General features: G+C 36.5%; 1 protein-coding gene and 1 pseudogene across 5 annotated transcripts in view; both read left to right on the forward strand.

Moving 5' to 3' along the window:
* FAM214A (family with sequence similarity 214 member A) overlaps nucleotides 1-12,453 on the forward strand; it is an 88,869-nt gene extending 76,416 nt beyond the window's left edge. For 3 of the 5 annotated variants that reach the window (XM_030318153.1, XM_030318151.1, XM_030318154.1), the window contains exons 10-13: nucleotides 1,536-1,694; nucleotides 6,147-6,215; nucleotides 8,492-8,691; nucleotides 11,874-12,453. In XM_030318153.1, coding sequence (XP_030174013.1) covers nucleotides 1,536-1,694; nucleotides 6,147-6,215; nucleotides 8,492-8,691; nucleotides 11,874-12,027 — 582 coding nt within the window. In that variant the 3' untranslated portion in view covers nucleotides 12,028-12,453. Of the gene's footprint in view, nucleotides 1-1,535; nucleotides 1,695-6,146; nucleotides 6,311-8,491; nucleotides 8,692-11,873 lie in introns of those variants that run through there. The other 2 variants (XR_003969442.1, XM_030318155.2) reach the window with 2 other exon arrangements.
* A 669-nt stretch (nucleotides 12,454-13,122) lies between these two features.
* LOC115516990 lies at nucleotides 13,123-16,668 on the forward strand (annotated as a pseudogene).
* Nucleotides 16,669-17,344: the final 676 nt, after the last annotated feature.

A 17,344-nucleotide genomic window follows, 5' to 3' on the forward strand; every position in this document is an offset into this window, starting at 1 on the left:
ACAGCTTTGTAATATAACTTGAAGTCTGGAATTATGATGTCTCCAGCTTTGCTTTTCTTTTTCAAAATTGTTTTGGTTGGGGTACCTGGGTGGCTCAGTCAGTTAAGTGTCCAACTTTTGATTTCCACTGACGTTATGATCTCACAGTTCATGGGTTTGAGTCAACATCGGGCTCCACACTGATAGTGTGGAGCCTGCTTGGGATTCTCTCTCTCTTCCCCTTTCTGCCCCTCCCCTGCTTGCACTCTTTCTTAAAATAAACTTTAAAAAATTTCTCTTGTTATTTGGGGTCTTCTAGGGTTCCATATAAATTTTAGTATTTTTTCTCTAGTTCTGTGAAAAATGCTGTTGTTGGGGCGCCTGGGTGGCGCAGTCGGTTAAGCGTCCGACTTCAGCCAGGTCACGATCTCGCGGTCCGTGAGTTCGAGCCCCGCGTCGGGCTCTGGGCTGATGGCTCGGAGCCTGGAGCCTGTTTCCAATTCTGTGTCTCCCTCTCTCTCTGCCCCTCCCCCGTTCATGCTCTGTCTCTCTCTGTCCCAAAAATAAATAAACGTTGAAAAAAAAAATTAAAAAAAAAAAAATGCTGTTGTTATTTTGATAGGGGTTGCATTAAATATGCAGATGTCTTTCGGTAATACAGAAATTTTAACTATATTTGCTCTTCCAATCCATGAGCATATAATATCTTTTCATTTCTTGTGTGTCCTCTTTAATTTCTTTCATCATTGTTTTATAGTTTTCAGAGTATAGGTCTTTTTACCTCTTTGATTAGGTTTATTCCTAGGTATCTTACTATTTCTGGTACAATTTTAAGTAGGATTGTTTTCTTAATTTCTCTTTCTCCTGCTTCCTTATTAGTATATAGACATGGAACAGATTTCTGCACACTGATTTTGTAGCCTGAGACTTTACTGAATTCATTTATCAGTTCTAGTAGTTTTTTTGGTGGAGTCTTTAGGGTTTTCTAAATATAGGATCATGTCATCTGCATAGAGTGATAATTTTACTTCTTCCTTACCAATCTGGATTCCTTTTTTTCTTTTTGTTGTCTGATTGCTGTTGCTAGGACTTCAGAGTGGACACCCTTGTCTTGTTCGTGATCTTAGGGGAAAAGCTCTCAGTTTTTCCCCACTGAGTATGATTTTAGCTGTGGGTTTTTATTTAAGGCCTTTATTGTGTTAAGGTATGTTCCCTCTAAACCTACTTTGTTGAGGGATTTTATTATGAATAGATATTGTACTTGATCAAATGCTTTTTTTGCATCTGTTGAAATGATCATATAATTTTTATCTTTTTTCTTATTGAAGTGACTATCATGTTTATTGATTTTCAAATACTGAACCATCCTTGGATTCCTGGAATAAATCCCACTTGATAGTGAGAAATGATTTTTTTAACATATTGTTGGATTCTGTTTGAGTAGCAACTATTTTTTTTGGTACCAGAAATCATAGTAACGTTTTTCTTTAAATGAAAAAAGAAATGAATGTGTTAACTTCTAAAATTTGTTTCTTAAAATTTATTTTGTCTTCCAGGAGTCTGTCTTGAACTATCGTTTAGATCCTCTTGGCATTGTTGATGGTTTTACTGCTGAGGTAGGGGCAAGTGGTATTTTCTGCCCCACACATTTGACTCTTCCAGTTGAAGTGTCATTCTACAGTGTTTCAGATGATAATGCTCCCTCTCCTTATATGGCAAGTATTTTAAAAAATTGTCTCTGTCTGCTGAAATCAACCAATTAAATCGCAAGTGTCTTTAAATTTAAAGAAATTTAATACTGCATTGTGGTAATACTTGAAAACATAAAGCATTTCCTAAGAGAAAATTGAAGGCTGAATAGAAACAAAAGTACTGACATGTTATCTCACAACTTCTTTCTGAGCTAGCTCTAACAAATATCCTCTTTTGCATTTGAGGATCTGCTGAAAATTTTCTTGTTTCTGTGTGATTTAAAAACATGATAAAACTTTTATTAGTGACGCTATGATTTCATATCTTGCTGAATTCAGACAAATTCTCAAGTACTTACTATATACTCTGGTCCCATAAGTGTTGCCTTCACATGTGATCCTCATTTCAGGAAGATTTAGGTAAAGATTTGGTGAGTTATTAAGTCTTCTGTTGGACTCTTTCACTCTCTTTATGCTGTTTGTTTCGAGACCATTTTTTTCTAATCCTAGAGTTGTTTAGAATACTAGCTATTTCTGTTTTCCACACTAATGTTCTAGTGGAGAGTAGGATAGCTAAGTAAAAGCACAGTTTTGACTCAATGATCCCATGATTACGTCTTTCCCATTTTGTTATTCTGATCACTTGAGAATAAAATAAGCCTTTAACTGCAAAAATGATACTAAGTTTTGGTGCATGTTTCGTATCAGCCCTTTTACAAAAGACAAAGAAAGAGAAGTGGCTAACCCTGCAAGTGTATACATAGTTTACAGTAATGGTCTCAAATAAGGGGTTACATCTGTGTTTTCATGTTAGGTCTTACTTTGAGAAATACAGACTGCTATAGTTATAGAAATATACAGCCCTGGCCTTGCTATTTGAATTTTCTAGCTTCCCACTTGGCCCAATTGCTTCCTCTAATATCCTTCTCCACAACCTTCTAGATTTTCAAGAAAGAACTAAAGGTTGTGAAAAGAGAAATCTATGTAATAGACAACAAAGGAAAGGAAGTTACACATTTTTAGGGACTTAAATATAGCCTACTCATTGTTGGCCCTGTTTGCTTAAGGAAAGTTGTTTTAGCCTTACTCCATTTTAAGAGTAAAATGAAGAGCTTCATACTTCAGTGTTTCATACTTCGAATGAGAAAACATAATGGTGTCTGCTCATTTATTGTAATCTGTCATTCATGTACAAAGCCCCCAATGACCATTAAGGTGGGTTAGAAACAAGATAAAAGAGTGAATGACTGAAATCAGCTCAAATAAATATTTTTGAGTGAAATTAACAAGGAAGAGAGAATTTGAACTATGCTTTTTAAAGAGTAGAACAGCATTTATCTTGACCTTGGTTGACATCTAAAAAGATAGGATTAAATGATAAAGAGTTTTGTCACTCTCTCTAGAAAGTACACACAAATGGTTATAACTTTTGAACAGATACCAGAAAGAGTATGAAATCAGGTTATTGAGTTGAGTTTGTCTGTCCTTTAAGAATCCCTGACTTAGTTAAGCATCCAACTTCGGCTCAGGCCATAGATCTCACGGCTTGTGAATTTGAGCCCAGCATTGGGCTGACAGCCTAGAGCCTGCTTCAGATCCTTTGTCTCCCTCTCTCTGCCCCTCCCCCTCCCCCTCCCTCCCTCCCTCCTTCCCTCCCTCTCTCCCTCTCTCTCTCTCTCTCTCTCTCTCTCTTTCTCTCAAAAATAAGCAAACATTAAAGAATCCCTGACTTACTTTTCTTTGATAATATTCTTCAGTAAGCTTTCCATTTTGTAATTAAATTTTTTCTATGTTAGTTTATTCATTAGGAATGGGTTCCTTTTGCAAATGACCCAGTCCAAATCTTAGACCACAAATCTTTCCTACTATAAATTAATAAAATTAATCATATTTATTTAGGGAATCTTATTTACATTCTTGTAGTTTAGTGTGTTTTTAAAGGACTGATCACATTTTGATAATATATATCACAGACCAGCAGAACTGAGATACCAAATTCCTACTTGTTACCTTGGGACCTCTCATCACAAATAATACAAATGACTCACAAAAGATAATATTATGTACAGAAAATTCTGTTTTTGTGATATAGAACTGGTACAGGACTTTTCATGAAATAATTCCTTAAAGATTAACTCAAAAAGCCACATAATATCTCTCTCCAATTTGGGTATCACTGGTAAAAATGTTCTCCAACTGTTAGATAGCAACATGTCACTGTTTAGAAACTATTGAATGGTGGAACCAGGTAGAATGGTCTAAAGAAGGCATGCCAGTGGTAAATTCATGGTACGACTTCAATTATCATCAGATTAACAAGACCATATGTTATCTTTCTCTATTTGTAATTCACCAAATTAAGATAAACTTCTTTCAGTTTTACTTACTGCATGCATATTCTCTATAGCAGAGTAATTTGTGGAGTTTTTGTGTAAGATTTTAATTCTGTTTATCTTCATCTTTCTTTTCCATCCTTAAATACCAGACAAAATGTATTTTTCTTCTTTATGTTAAAATAACTTTTGGGGCACCTGGGTGGCTCAGTTGGTTAAGCGTTGGCTCAGGGTGGTAGGATTGAGCCCCACAATGGACTCTGCACTGACAGAGGAAGCCTGCTTGGGATTTTGTCTCTCTCCCCACCTTTCTCCCTCTCTCTCTGACCCCTCCCCTGCTTGTGCTTTCTCTCTGTCTCAGAATAAATAAACCTTAAGAAAATAAATACAATAAGTACAGTAACTTTTATAGGTAGAAACATGAATATTCTGACCAACTAAAATAAATTTAATTATTAAAAATAATTATTAAATAATTAAGTTATTTAAAATTACAATAATAAATAATAAAATTCCAAATAATTTCCCAATTTCTGTCTAAAATTTGTAATTTGCTAGTGCCCCTACTGATCTTACGTTGCTTAGAGATGGTTGTGAAGTGTTGGCTTAAACTATAAAGTTTTAAAAATACACATACTCTCTTTATAAATTGATTTAATTATTGCTACCATGTTCTGAAAACTATTAGAATTGTATGTATCAAAGGAAATAAGCATAGGCTTGGTAGTAGTAGTTTTTGCCCCACCAGTTTTCTTATACGTATTTAGGGGAAGGAGGCAAGGAAAGAACAGTAATGTATTGTCTATAGCAATGTGATTATGAAAGGTAGCTATTATTTGGATATATTTTACTTTTTTTTCCTGGAACTAGGAAGAAGAGGGGCATTATATGCCACAGCTTTTTTCACATAAAGCAGATCATAAGAAATTGTTAAAGCTTCATTATTATTTTGGTTAGAGATGCAGTTTGTTAATATGCTGTTTTCATGCTTTAAATGACCACGCGGTAAATCACATTAGACAAGAACAACATATGTCCTTTCAGTGCCCATTTCCACAAACATTTCCTAATATTAATATGTTAATTTAACAGTCGAAGGATGGCATTTGATTCACATAGCAGAGTCTGGCTTTCCTTTTCACCTTTGTGCACTTTTTCTTTTTACCCACCAACCCTGGTCTTTCTTACAAATCCAGCAAAAATGTCTGATGGGACAGTCCTGTTTTATATTTACTTCAGTTGACATGTTTGGTCATGTACAATGTAAAATGATGGGATATGAAATGCAGAGCATGCATTTATTCTACTTAACTACTCGAAACTATTTCCCCAGTTAAAACCAATGAAACAGCCCCCTTTCTAAGAATTAAATATCACAGTTACCACCTGTGGTCGTTTGGTCATCTTAGTTCTCTAGAAACTTGCATATATTCAATTCTAGCTTTCCTTGTTTTAATTTATACGTGCTTCCCGTTGTTTGGGTTTCTGTAGTGATTAGAACATCCTTCTCAGAAAACTATGTTCTCTAGTATAGAGAAGTATAGTACTTCTTAAACTTTAATGTACATATGATATCATCTGGAGGATCTTAAAACTAGAGCTTTGATTTGATAGATCTACGGAGAAGCCATAAATTGTGCATTTCTAACAAGTTTATAGGTGATGCCGATTATGCTGGTCTATCTCTAGTCAGAAATCCATATATGTAATTTAACTCACCGACTAAAGAATTTACTTCACTATTGGCTAAGACTTAGACCCTTCTGCATTCTTTACTTTTTGTATGTCCAAAGAACAATAAATTAGTTGCTTTTTCATTTCTCTCTTTCCACATGATACAAGAAAATAATCCTGTCTTCTAACTGTATTTCCTTTTTAAGGAACTTCTATATTGTATATCTTAATGGAAATTTCAAACAGTGTAATGTTATTTATTTCAACATCTGCAGGAAGAACAGTAAATTGTTTCCTTTTGGGTGGGACCCTCAATATTTCATACTCAGAATGTATCTATTGATGGGAATGTTTTTGCATACAAGTAGAATTCTAAAATTTTAGTAATTACATGATTTATTATACTTATTTTAGCCTTTCATATACATATGCATCAGTTTGTACTCAATTTGTCTTCTTTTATTTCAAGGGTGTGATTACTTTAGAGTCCCTTGGTAAAAGGGGTTATCGAGTACCTCCTTCAGGAACAATACAAGTGGTATGTGTTTTATAGTCTACAATTGCAATAATCATTCTCTCACATACATATAGAACTTAGCCCTTTCTCCTGCTACTGCTGCTGCAACAACTTTGGTAAGTAACAGTGGGGCTGCAGCTTTCTTTGGAGTTTCCCTGCTCTGCCCCAGGAATGGCCATGTGGGGACCTCCATAAAAGGAAAACATTAATAATCTAATCAAGGTGAATGCTTTAGAAAAATAGTATATGACAGTTTACGTAACTTAAATAGAGCTGTTTTCAATGTAATTAGAACTTTACTAGTTCCTTCCATTTAATATAGTTAGTCAGACTGAGATTGACCTATTTAAAAGGAAACCTCAAATGCTAGTATTGCTTTTGCAGGAAAACTTGGGAAACAAAATTATATTATCCCTGGTGTAATAATTTCTAAATTAACCTACTAAAATGGTTACACCAAGTAGAAATGTAGTCTGACAGATGTGAGGGCAGAGAAAGCATCTTTCCTTTTGGTGTAGGTGTTGATCTAGTTTTGGCTCAGGAGAATTCCTTGAGCCCAAAGCAGTCCTTCATCATCGTTGGTCTTGGTTTTTCAGAAGAGTAATTTGATATCAAGGCCAGTTTACAATTGGGTTCATCTCCAAGTCAGACCCAGGATAATCTTACATGCCCAAAAGTATATTATAAAGCTGGCTCTAGCAGACTGACAAGAATCTAACTGATATTTGTCAGTTATACCTCAAGAAAGTTGAAATTAAAAAAAAACAAAACAAAAAGTCTAGCTAAGTTCCTTATACTCAGGATCTGGTCTAATTCAACAAGCCTTTTTATGCCTTTTGGCCTCAATGTGATCAATGCTTCACCAGACCACTTTTACTCATCACTATTGTTCAAATACATCAAGGAGTCTTCTGTACATTTGCTTAGTTCACATCACACAGGGATGAAACATGGTATTATGTGATACATTTGTGTGCACATATTGCAATATATACATATATATACATATATATATAATTTCACTGAGGAATAATCATTGCATATTAAAGTAAGACTTTTATGTTAAATGGATTTCTTGAACTAAAAAGAGTGATAATCATCTTGTTTTCTTGCCCTTGGCTATGTAGTTCATGTGAAAGCATGGAAAAGCTAGCTATCAGTTGTCATAATAATGAGGCATAAATCCCAAGGCAGCACGTTCATACCCCTTTGTTTGAGGACTACCAACTTTAATGATTAATTTTAAATCTGAAATTTAGGTGTGTCTTTCATTCCTTATATAGTTTAATTATTTATCAACATGGTTTGAACTTTTAGCTTGCTAGTTGTTGTGGTTGTTGAATGTGTTAGCCTTAATCTTAAGACTCACTAGATTTCAAAAGTTGGATCATAATATTGATATATTTCTCATTTTGATTCAGTGAGTGATGTCCAGTGCCACGGATGAGCTTCTGAAAGCACGGGCACCAAGTTACCTATTGATGTGTTGGTAATTTGGTTAAAGTCAGATCAGCAGCTTGGGATCTTGTTTAAAAATTAGTACTTTAAAAAATAATATTCCTCTGGTTATTAATAGCCAAGTATCAATTGAATTTAATTCAGTCTTAACTAAGGATACATATTTTGGTCTATTATAATATTGATGATTTTACACTACAGTTTTTGAAACGAATCCAACTGTGAGAACATGAAGTATTATTTAGTCTACTTGGTAATTAATAATACACCTTATTTTCTAAACTTGGAAAAATTTCCAAATAAGAAAAAGTCTCTTTTTTTAGAACATATTTTTAATTTTATAGTAACTATACATACCTAGTATACCAAAAAGTCTAGTTTTACCTAGCTTTTTTATTTTAAAACAATTTCTATTTACTTATCAAAATGTGATGAAAATTAACATTCTGTTTTGAGTACTTTGGGTTTGACACACTTTAATAAAGCTAATGTTTGAAATAAGTGAACTGGAATTTTTTAATCCAGTAAGGGTGTATTTTGCTTACTTTAGTGGAAGCATTTGTAAAAATCTGAACAAAGAGTAAAAGTTTATATTGTCTAATATGAAATTTGTGACTAAAGATTTTGATTTGTTACAGGAAATAAATTGAACCGTTTTTTAAAATAGTGAATATCTTTTCATAAACTTCTAAAATGTTATTAACTTTAGTTCCCAAAACTAAATTATATCCAGTGGGATTAACTTCTTATTAAAAAGTCTATTTTATTATTGGCACAATTATTTTGTATCAACTCAATAAATCACTTTTTTAAGAAAAATTTTTATATTGTTTCTTCAGACCTTATTTAACCCTAATAAGACTGTGGTGAAGATGTTTGTTGTGATATATGACTTACGAGATATGCCAGCTAATCATCAGACATTCCTACGACAAAGAACTTTTTCTGTACCTGTTAAACAAGAAATGAAGAGAAGCGTTAATAAAGAGAACATCCGACATACAGAAGAACGGTTATTGCGCTACCTCATACATCTGAGGTAATGTTTCAAGTAAATATGAAAATATGTTACTTCAGAAGAACAACTCCAAATTTTTTTGTTTATTTTAACACGTGTCACTCTAGACCAGTGCCCCCTTGGAATTTGCTTAATTTGGAAACTTTTCATATGCCAAGATGCAGAAAACACAGAGCATATCTTCCTTCATTCATTGTTACTTGTTGAATTAAGGAAGTTTTCATTTATAGCTATGTAATGTAAAATATTTTATATCAAAACAAATTCTGACATATCTGGGGCAGTGAAGCACATTTTCTAAATCAATGCTATTCAATGGAATTGTAATACGGGGGCGCCTGGCTGGGTCAGTCTGTAGAGCATGGATGATACTCTTGATCTCAGGGTTGTGAGTTCGAGCCTAATGTTGGGTGTAGAGATTACTTAAAAATAAAATCTTAAAAATACTGTAATATGAACCGTATATGTAGTTCTGTATTTTCTAGTAGCCACATTAAAAAAAAAAGGTGATAAGAGGGGTGCCTGGGGGGCTCAGTTGGTTAAATGTCTGACTTCGGCTCAGGTCATGATCCCATGGTTCATGAGTTCAGGTCCCCCGTTGGGTTCTGTGCTGACAGCTTGGAGCCTGCTTTGGATTCTGGGTGTCCCTCTCTCTGTGCCTCCTGCTTGTGCCCTGTCTCTCTCTCTCAATAATAAATAAGTATTTAAAAAATTTAAAAATAATAAAAATAAAGTGATAGAAAAAAATAAGAAACAGGAAAGATTGGGGTGCCTGAATGGCTCTGTCAGTTGAGTGTCCAACCTTGATTTCAGTTCAGGTCATGATCCCAGGGGTCATGGGATCAAGCCCTACATCAGGCTGCATGCTCAGCACAGCATGGAGCCACCTAATAATCTCTGTCTCTCTCTCCCTCTCCCTCTCTACCCCCATTTCCCCACTCACACTCTCTCTGAAATAAAAAAAATTTTAAAAAGGAAACAGGAAAGATTAATATATTTCCTTTAACCCAACATACCCAAATGTTGTAATTTGAATATATAATCAACATAAAAATTATGAATGAGTTATTCTATGCTCTTTTATTGCACTAAATATTTGAAATCAAGTATAGGTTTTATACTAACAGGGCAACTCAGTTTGAACTAGCCACATTTCAAGTGCTCAGTAGCCACATGTTGCTAGTGGCTACTGTATCGGGCAGGGAAGTTTTTAACCCTCATTCATTCATTCAACAAGTATTTATGTGTTGAGTATGTTTCTGGGTACTAGGGAAACAGCAGTGTGCAAATCTCTTTTCTCATAGAGTTTATATTCTGGTAATTCCATCAGAAATACCTTTCCTCTAACTTGTACTACCCAGGTCACAGCACTAGATTTTGAAAAACCATTTGTTTGCCCTTGAGGTCTGTGTTGCCAGTATCCTGGGGTAAGGTTGTGGCCCTGAAATCCTAGTGCAGTTCTCAGGCAATGAGCAAATCTGTTGGTTGGGAGAGAGCTGAATAGTCTTTTGCCTGTAACTTTGTTCTTGGTAATTTTCAGATGCTATTTATAGTAAGTTCTTAACCACATCAGTGACAGTAATTCATTTTAGCCTAACTCCTTACTTCAAAGATCCTATTCATGAGGAGGAGGCACCTCTCATCCAGGGCGCAGGCAGAAGACCTCTTTAATCTGCTACTAATGGTGACTGCCAGCTTTTTTTCAAGAGATCTGCCTTGGCATCAGGAGTACATGAAGACTGAGCTGTCCACTTAACCCCATACTTGAAAAAGTCTATTAATGGGTTCCCACATAGTACTGCTTATCCTGGGGTCTTCTGTCTGGTGTTCTACATCCTAAGGACATGTTGAACTGGAGCAATGTTTTTAAACCCAACTCTACACTACCTGACATGAGCCTAATGTGAATGTATACAGATTGTGAGAATGAAAATCTGAAAACAGACTCTGAAGACTTTTTTAAAAAGAGAAATGGTATGAAATAGCAGACCATAAGAATAGATCCCAGCCCAAGCTAGGATAAGATTCAACTCTCTCTAAACTTCCATTTGATACCATTCCTCTTGAAGTTTAACCACCATAAATAACCAACATTCTCCAAAGTAAACATGAACTACCCCAGCTTTTATATAATCCCCACAGAGTGATTAGATACTTTAAATGCTGTAAAGAAACCTCTTTCGGAAGTATACCATATATATGTATGAGTATGGTATACTTCCCAAAGCTCTCATTTTTCTCCTTCAGATTGAGAAGGTGAAAAAACTTCAGACAGATTGAAAGAGTGAGCTGGCGTTCAGCTCACATAAAACTGGCCACCAGATTTTTCAGCTGATTTAGGAGTAAAATTCATAAACCCAAAGAGTATTTCTGCTATGCAAAGGGTAAACCAGAGAGATTAGCACAAAAGGATATGTTTGAATGTCTGCCAGATAAGTTTATATGACAAAAGACTCCAGCACCCTGTATTATGTTACAGGTATTAGCAGGGAATACAGTTCCATATACAGTATTGATAACCATTTTCATTTCACTACAAATTTTTGTCTTTTTAATGATGATTAGGCTTTATTAGCTAGCCATTACTGATGATAGCAGTAATTGTCCTCAATAGTTGATTATTTCCTGTGGTGACTTCTCAAGTGTGGAATCCATTTTAATGTACTCACAATTGGGGAAGGGCAAGTTATATGAAATAAGGCAGTCTGTGTGACTGTAAGATGCTAGGGCTGCAAAGCCCAAATGTAGTATAATTGACTGATGTGAACTGAAACTTGACATTGTAGATAAGGGAAAGTGCATGTGTTATGGTGTCAGAGATTTAAAAAAAAAAAAAGGATCACATGTGAAACAAGCTTTATAGAAATAAGAAACATCTCTGGGGCACCTGGCTGGTTCAGTCAGAGGAACATGTGACTCTTGATCTCAGGGTCATGAGTTTGAACCCCACATGGGATGTAGAGATTATGTAAATAAAAAAATATCTCTGACATTGTAAGAAGGAAAGGGAGTATGGGATGTTTAGGGAATAGTAAGGAAGAGGCACTTAAATAGCAGCACATACTTTAGCAATGTAAGACTAAGTATCTTGTTAAACAGTTACTCTTAATATTGGTAGCAAGACTCCTTCTTGCTTTCAAAATTTACTGAACTTTATTTTAAAGACTCATTCCCTGAAATAATGCATCTTTTTGTTTGTTTAGGTTCCAGAGTTCTAAATCTGGAAAGATCTACCTCCATAGAGATGTACGGCTCCTGTTCTCTAGAAAGTCAATGGAAGTTGATAGCGGTGCTGCGTATGAACTCAAATCTTACACTGAATCGCCAACAAACCCTCAGTTTTCACCAAGATGTTGATAAGGAGTGACAATTTAAAATGTTCGCTCAGTACCCAAGTTTGAAAGTAAAAATTAGCATAGAACGGAGTGCACCAATTAACATCCAGGAGGGTGGATCCTCTCCTGTTATCCTGGACCAGTTTTTATTAAAGGATTCCTGGAATGAGATCCACATATTCCAAGTAGACTGGAAACACTCATGTCCTAATCCATTTTGTACTGTTGAAACCACTTCATTGGACGTGTTGCAATAGCAACCCCCCCTTCCCCAATTAGATTAGTGTTTACACATTTTATTTCTCAGTTATTTAATATTTAATGTTTTCCTTAATACTCAAGTGATGTTTGTCTCTAGTGTTCTAATGTAGCACAAATCCTATGTAAAATCATACTATGTATTTTTGACATTAATGTTGAAATCCAAAATATATGCACAAGTCTTTAATTTTGTGTGTGATGTGTTTTAAGTACTATTCATTTAATTTATTGAAAATGAGAATGAAATGTTGAGCTTCTTTAAGATTAACGCACTATGCAAGCATGTGTACTTTTTATATCTCCAAGGTTTAGTTTTTACAATATCCCATCCTGGTTGCTATCTCACATACTAGTCCTGTAACATGCTGTTTTTGGCAGTGCAACGTGGACTAAGCTGCTTCACATTCCCTTTGCAAATTCAGATCATTATGCCCATTCATATTCCTTCTAGAACTCCTTACTCCCAAAACAGTTCTATTTTTCCTTAATTGCTACTACAGAAGCTTTACATTAAATTGCTGTCCCATGCTAGATAACTTTTGCAAATTGTTAAAAAAAAATATGTACTTTGAAAACAAATTAATATTTATATTGTAAATATACGCAAAAACAAAGAAACGTGTATTTGGCTTTTATTTTTAGATGAGATCTTCATGTGATTAAGTGAATTTCTGATAACCATCAGACAGTTTCCATTCTAGCTTTACAGCTGACAAGAGGGGAAGGAAGATGTCTTGAGCCTCTTCCCCAAAGAAATTTATCATGTTCTTGCTCAGGGTCACAATAGGAAAACCACTGAGGAAGGGAATTGATTGAATGCATCAAAAGCCCTCCTTCCATCCCCCTAAAAAGAAGAATGGTTTTAGATGTTTGTGCAGGGACAGTGGGCAACAGCAGATCAGATGACAAGGCACAGATACTGGGAATGCTGGTACAAAGCAACAAGTGCAGGTTAGAGAATACATACTACTCAAGTAGGCCACACCAAGAGACCTGGGAGTCAAAGACCAGGTGAGTGCTTTGGAATTTTGGAGATGAGAAGGTCCTTATATTGGGATCCAGATAATGGATAGACTATTCAAGGGAAATCAGACCAGTGATGAGTATGTGACTGCAGGCTGTGGGGTGGCCAGCAAGAAGCCTCTTATAAATAACTTTTAAAATACTTGCTGAGGCATCTGGTGTCTCCGTCACTTGAGCATCCGACTTTTGACTTTGGCTCAGGTCATAATCCCAGGTGTGGGATTGAGCCCACATCCAGCTCCCTGCTGAGCATGGAGTCTACTCCCCCCCCCAACCCCCGCTTGAGCATTTTCTTTCTCTCTCTCTTAAGTAAATAAATAAATAAAATACCAGCTCAAAGAGAAAAGGCCACTTACATTCCATAAAGCTAAAAGTTTTCGATGGCACACATTTTTGAAGACTTATTCTTGATTTTCAGGCTGTGAAAACAACATGGAATTAGAACCCAAAATGTTGGGATTGTAATTCTAGCTCTAATAGCATCTGATGGGACTGACTCCAGGAATCCTCTAACCTTTCTGGGTCTGTGTGAGAGAATAGAGTGAGAGTATTGATAATATGCCTTCTTAAATTCTGTCATATGATTTTTGGAATTGGCATTCCAATATATGTATCTAGACTTACTCATTTGACCAAAGTAAATATTGACAATTTTGAGTGCAACTTGGAAAACACCAAGTAGTTAAACCATCAAAATGCTTTAAAAAAAAAAAAAAAAGTTATTCTTTGACCTCTCCAGTAATCCAAAAATTAGTAATATATGTTGGATAGAGGTGTCTTCTTATGTGGATACCTCACTGCAACTTTTCTAGAATTACTGCTAGTACATGGTTTTTCTTCTTTCTGGGTATTTTAAAGAAAATTTCAAGAAGATGATTGCAACATCTGGTTGCATCCTGTGCCCTTCCTGGCAAGGGAAACATGCTGGCATTTTGTCCCTCTTCTTCTTAGGGTCTTTTATGCCCATGTTTTTTCCACTTGAGGTATGGTGACCAAGTACAAATCTGCTCTCCCTTGCCCTGGCACTATCTCTATTGTAATAGTTCTTTTCCTACCTGTCTTTTGTCACAGGCAGAGTCTTTACCACTCTTGCCATATCACGCCTCTTTGTATTCATAGACCATGTCACTAGATTGAGTGTTGGCATGCAGGTAAAGATACCAGCAGACAACCTGTCCACCTGTGGTAGGTAATGGGGATCTCCTCATTTACCACAGGCTCACTTGACAGTTGTGCACTCTAACCCAATGAGTCATACTAATAATTTGCTTTGAAAAAGAACTCCAAGTCACAACCAACCTGCAGAAAGTCCTTGGGAATTTTCTTATCAGGTGAGAATTAAAAATAGTGATGAAGGGGCGCCTGGGTGGCTCGGTCGGTTGGGCGGCCGACTTCGGTTCAGGTCATGATCTCACGGTCCGTGAGTTCGAGCCCCGCGTCGGGCTCTGTGCTGACAGCTCAGAGCCTGGAGCCTGTTTCAGATTCTGTGTCTTCCTCTCTCTGACCCTCCCCTGTTCATGCTCTGTCTCTCTCTGTCTCAAAAATAAATAAACGTTAAAAAAAATTAAAAAAAAAAGAAAAAGAAAAATAGTGATGAAATGGGTGGGGACTGAATGGAAGGCATCCAAAAGAAGATTCCTTCTTCCTGCCATTTCCCCAGACCAGGTCTTTGTCATTCCCAGCCCGAAAGAAAGGAAAGCATTTCTCTTTCAAGGCTTCATTCTAAGGATCTTCACTCTTACTTAGGTTTGTGAATCAAGTGGTGATCCTTTTTCAAACTTAATTTTAAAAATTCATGCAATATATGTTCATTATAAAAATTTTCACACTACATAATTATGTAAACATGAAAGTCCTTTTCTCTGTTCACCCTTGTAGCTATCATTTTACAGAGGTGGTCACTGTTAAACTTTTGGTATTTGACACCCCATATGGTCTACTAGATCTAGGAATACAGTGTCAGTCTAGATGGGAAGAAGGCTTTTCATCATGGTAGGAATTCATTCTCAATTCCTAAAACTATATGTGCATTGGAATCAGCCCCTTTTACTCTATCATGGATAATCTATGAAAAAGATGTCCTTTCTAAAAATTTTTATTATGGAAGTACAGTTGACGATATGTATTTTAAACTTGGACACTGGGAGGAGGAAGAGAACATGTGAATGCCTACTATGAATGTGCCAGGCACTGTAAGCAATTTATGTGTTATTTAATACTTAGAGCCATACTGCAGAGAGTATAGATATTCTATAATGAAAGAAAAGGAAGCTTGAAGAGCTTGCCCAGAGTCTCACTGTTAGAAGAATCAGGAATCAAATCTGAGTTAAAGCTTATGTCTTTTCCACCCTACTACATGGGCATTTTGCCTCTTTTTCCATTCTTTCCACTAGTATTTATGGCCTGGCATAGAATATATTTTTCATCAATATTCTTGGCAATACAGCTTATAATATGTGTGTGATAAGTGACATATATAAGGCATGCCTATTAATCATTGGGTGGGGGGGAAGGGAGAAGACTTAAAAAGACTTCAGGAAGGAAGGAAGGAATGTCCTAAACCAACTCAGAGGCCATCCAACTTAGTATACTGTCAGGAGGCACTCAAGTAAAGTTAAGGGAAAGTTTAGAAATATATTGTGGCAAATATTTTATGAGATTTAAAATGTTGAAAGTTTGTGAAGTCTCTTCTAGACCCCACTGTTCATCATTATTTTAAATTCATTCAAAATTTTCCTGTCTGAATTTTCAATTCATATAAAGATCTCTCATCTCAGTCCCTAGAGAAGTGGCATCTTCCAATTTCTAAGTTCCATTGCCAGTACTCAAGTGGTTGAAACTGCTCTCTATAGTTATCTGGCTTGTATTACCTATTCAGGTAATCTTTGTTCCCTGGGCTTAGCTCTCAGAAATCACCATTTATCCTCAGGGGTTGTGGCACTCAGTGGCTCAGTTGACTTCCCGAATGTATCTTCCAGGCTCTTCCTATAGCGTCCTTTTATTAAAAGTATATTCTGTTCTTGGGGCATCTAGCTGGCTTGGTCAGTAGAGTATGCAACTCTTGATCTCAGGGTTAAGTTTGAGCCCCACACTGGGTATAGAGATTACTTAAAAATAACATCTTTAAAAAAATAAGCTGGTGCCACCTTCCTCGAGGATACCTGGGCTAAGGAACGATTGCCGGTTGCATCCTTCACTAAGGAGGCCTCGCTACAATTCTGCCCATCCTTAGCCCCTTCATCAAATATGCCACCATAATTGACCAGGCCACATCCTACAACTATCCAGTGCCCCTCTGAGATGATGGGGACATGTCCGACATGCCCAGCCACCCCCAGGACCCCAAGATCCAAGCCTGGAGTGGCTGAAGAAATTATGAGCACTGCTGGTGACATAGAGGAGGCCGCCTCCCCTCTGGCCAATAAAATGCAAAATGCAGCCACAAGGGGGTAAATGTATTCTGTTCTTGATCCTTGCTACAATCTCAGCAACGATGTAGGTGGATTTCCTCTCTCAGCTGCTTGAGGAATGGATGTGGTAGAACATTATTTCCTTGACTCGTACAAACTCTTGAGCTAGTGCACCTAAGCCTCTAAAAGACCTCTGGTCTTTTTAAAGCTTTTGTTACACCTACCAAGTTCCAAGCCTGAAAAATCTTGTGCAGGTGTGGATCAGAATCACCAGGGGAGCATTGGTTAAACATGAATACTTGAACCTTGCCTCAGACCTAATGAGGATCTCTGTTAATACGGTTTTTCAGTGATTCTAATCCCTGTGGCTAATTTAATTAATTAAAATGATATAAAATTTAAAATTCAGTTTCTCAGTTGTACTAGTCACATTTTAAATGCTTCATAGTCAAGGGCACCTGGGTGGCTCAGTCGGTTAAGCGGCTGACTTCGTCTCAGGTCATGATCTCCCGGTCCATGAGTTCAAGCCCCGTTATCGGGCTCTGTGATGACAGCTCAGAGCCTGGAGCCTGTTTTAGATTCTGTGTCTCCCTCTCTCTGACCCTCCTCCGTTCATGCTCTGTGTCTCTCTGTCTCAAAAATAAA

The sequence above is a fragment of the Lynx canadensis genome, chromosome B3, assembly GCF_007474595.2.
Source record: "Lynx canadensis isolate LIC74 chromosome B3, mLynCan4.pri.v2, whole genome shotgun sequence".
NCBI lineage: Eukaryota > Metazoa > Chordata > Mammalia > Carnivora > Felidae > Lynx > Lynx canadensis.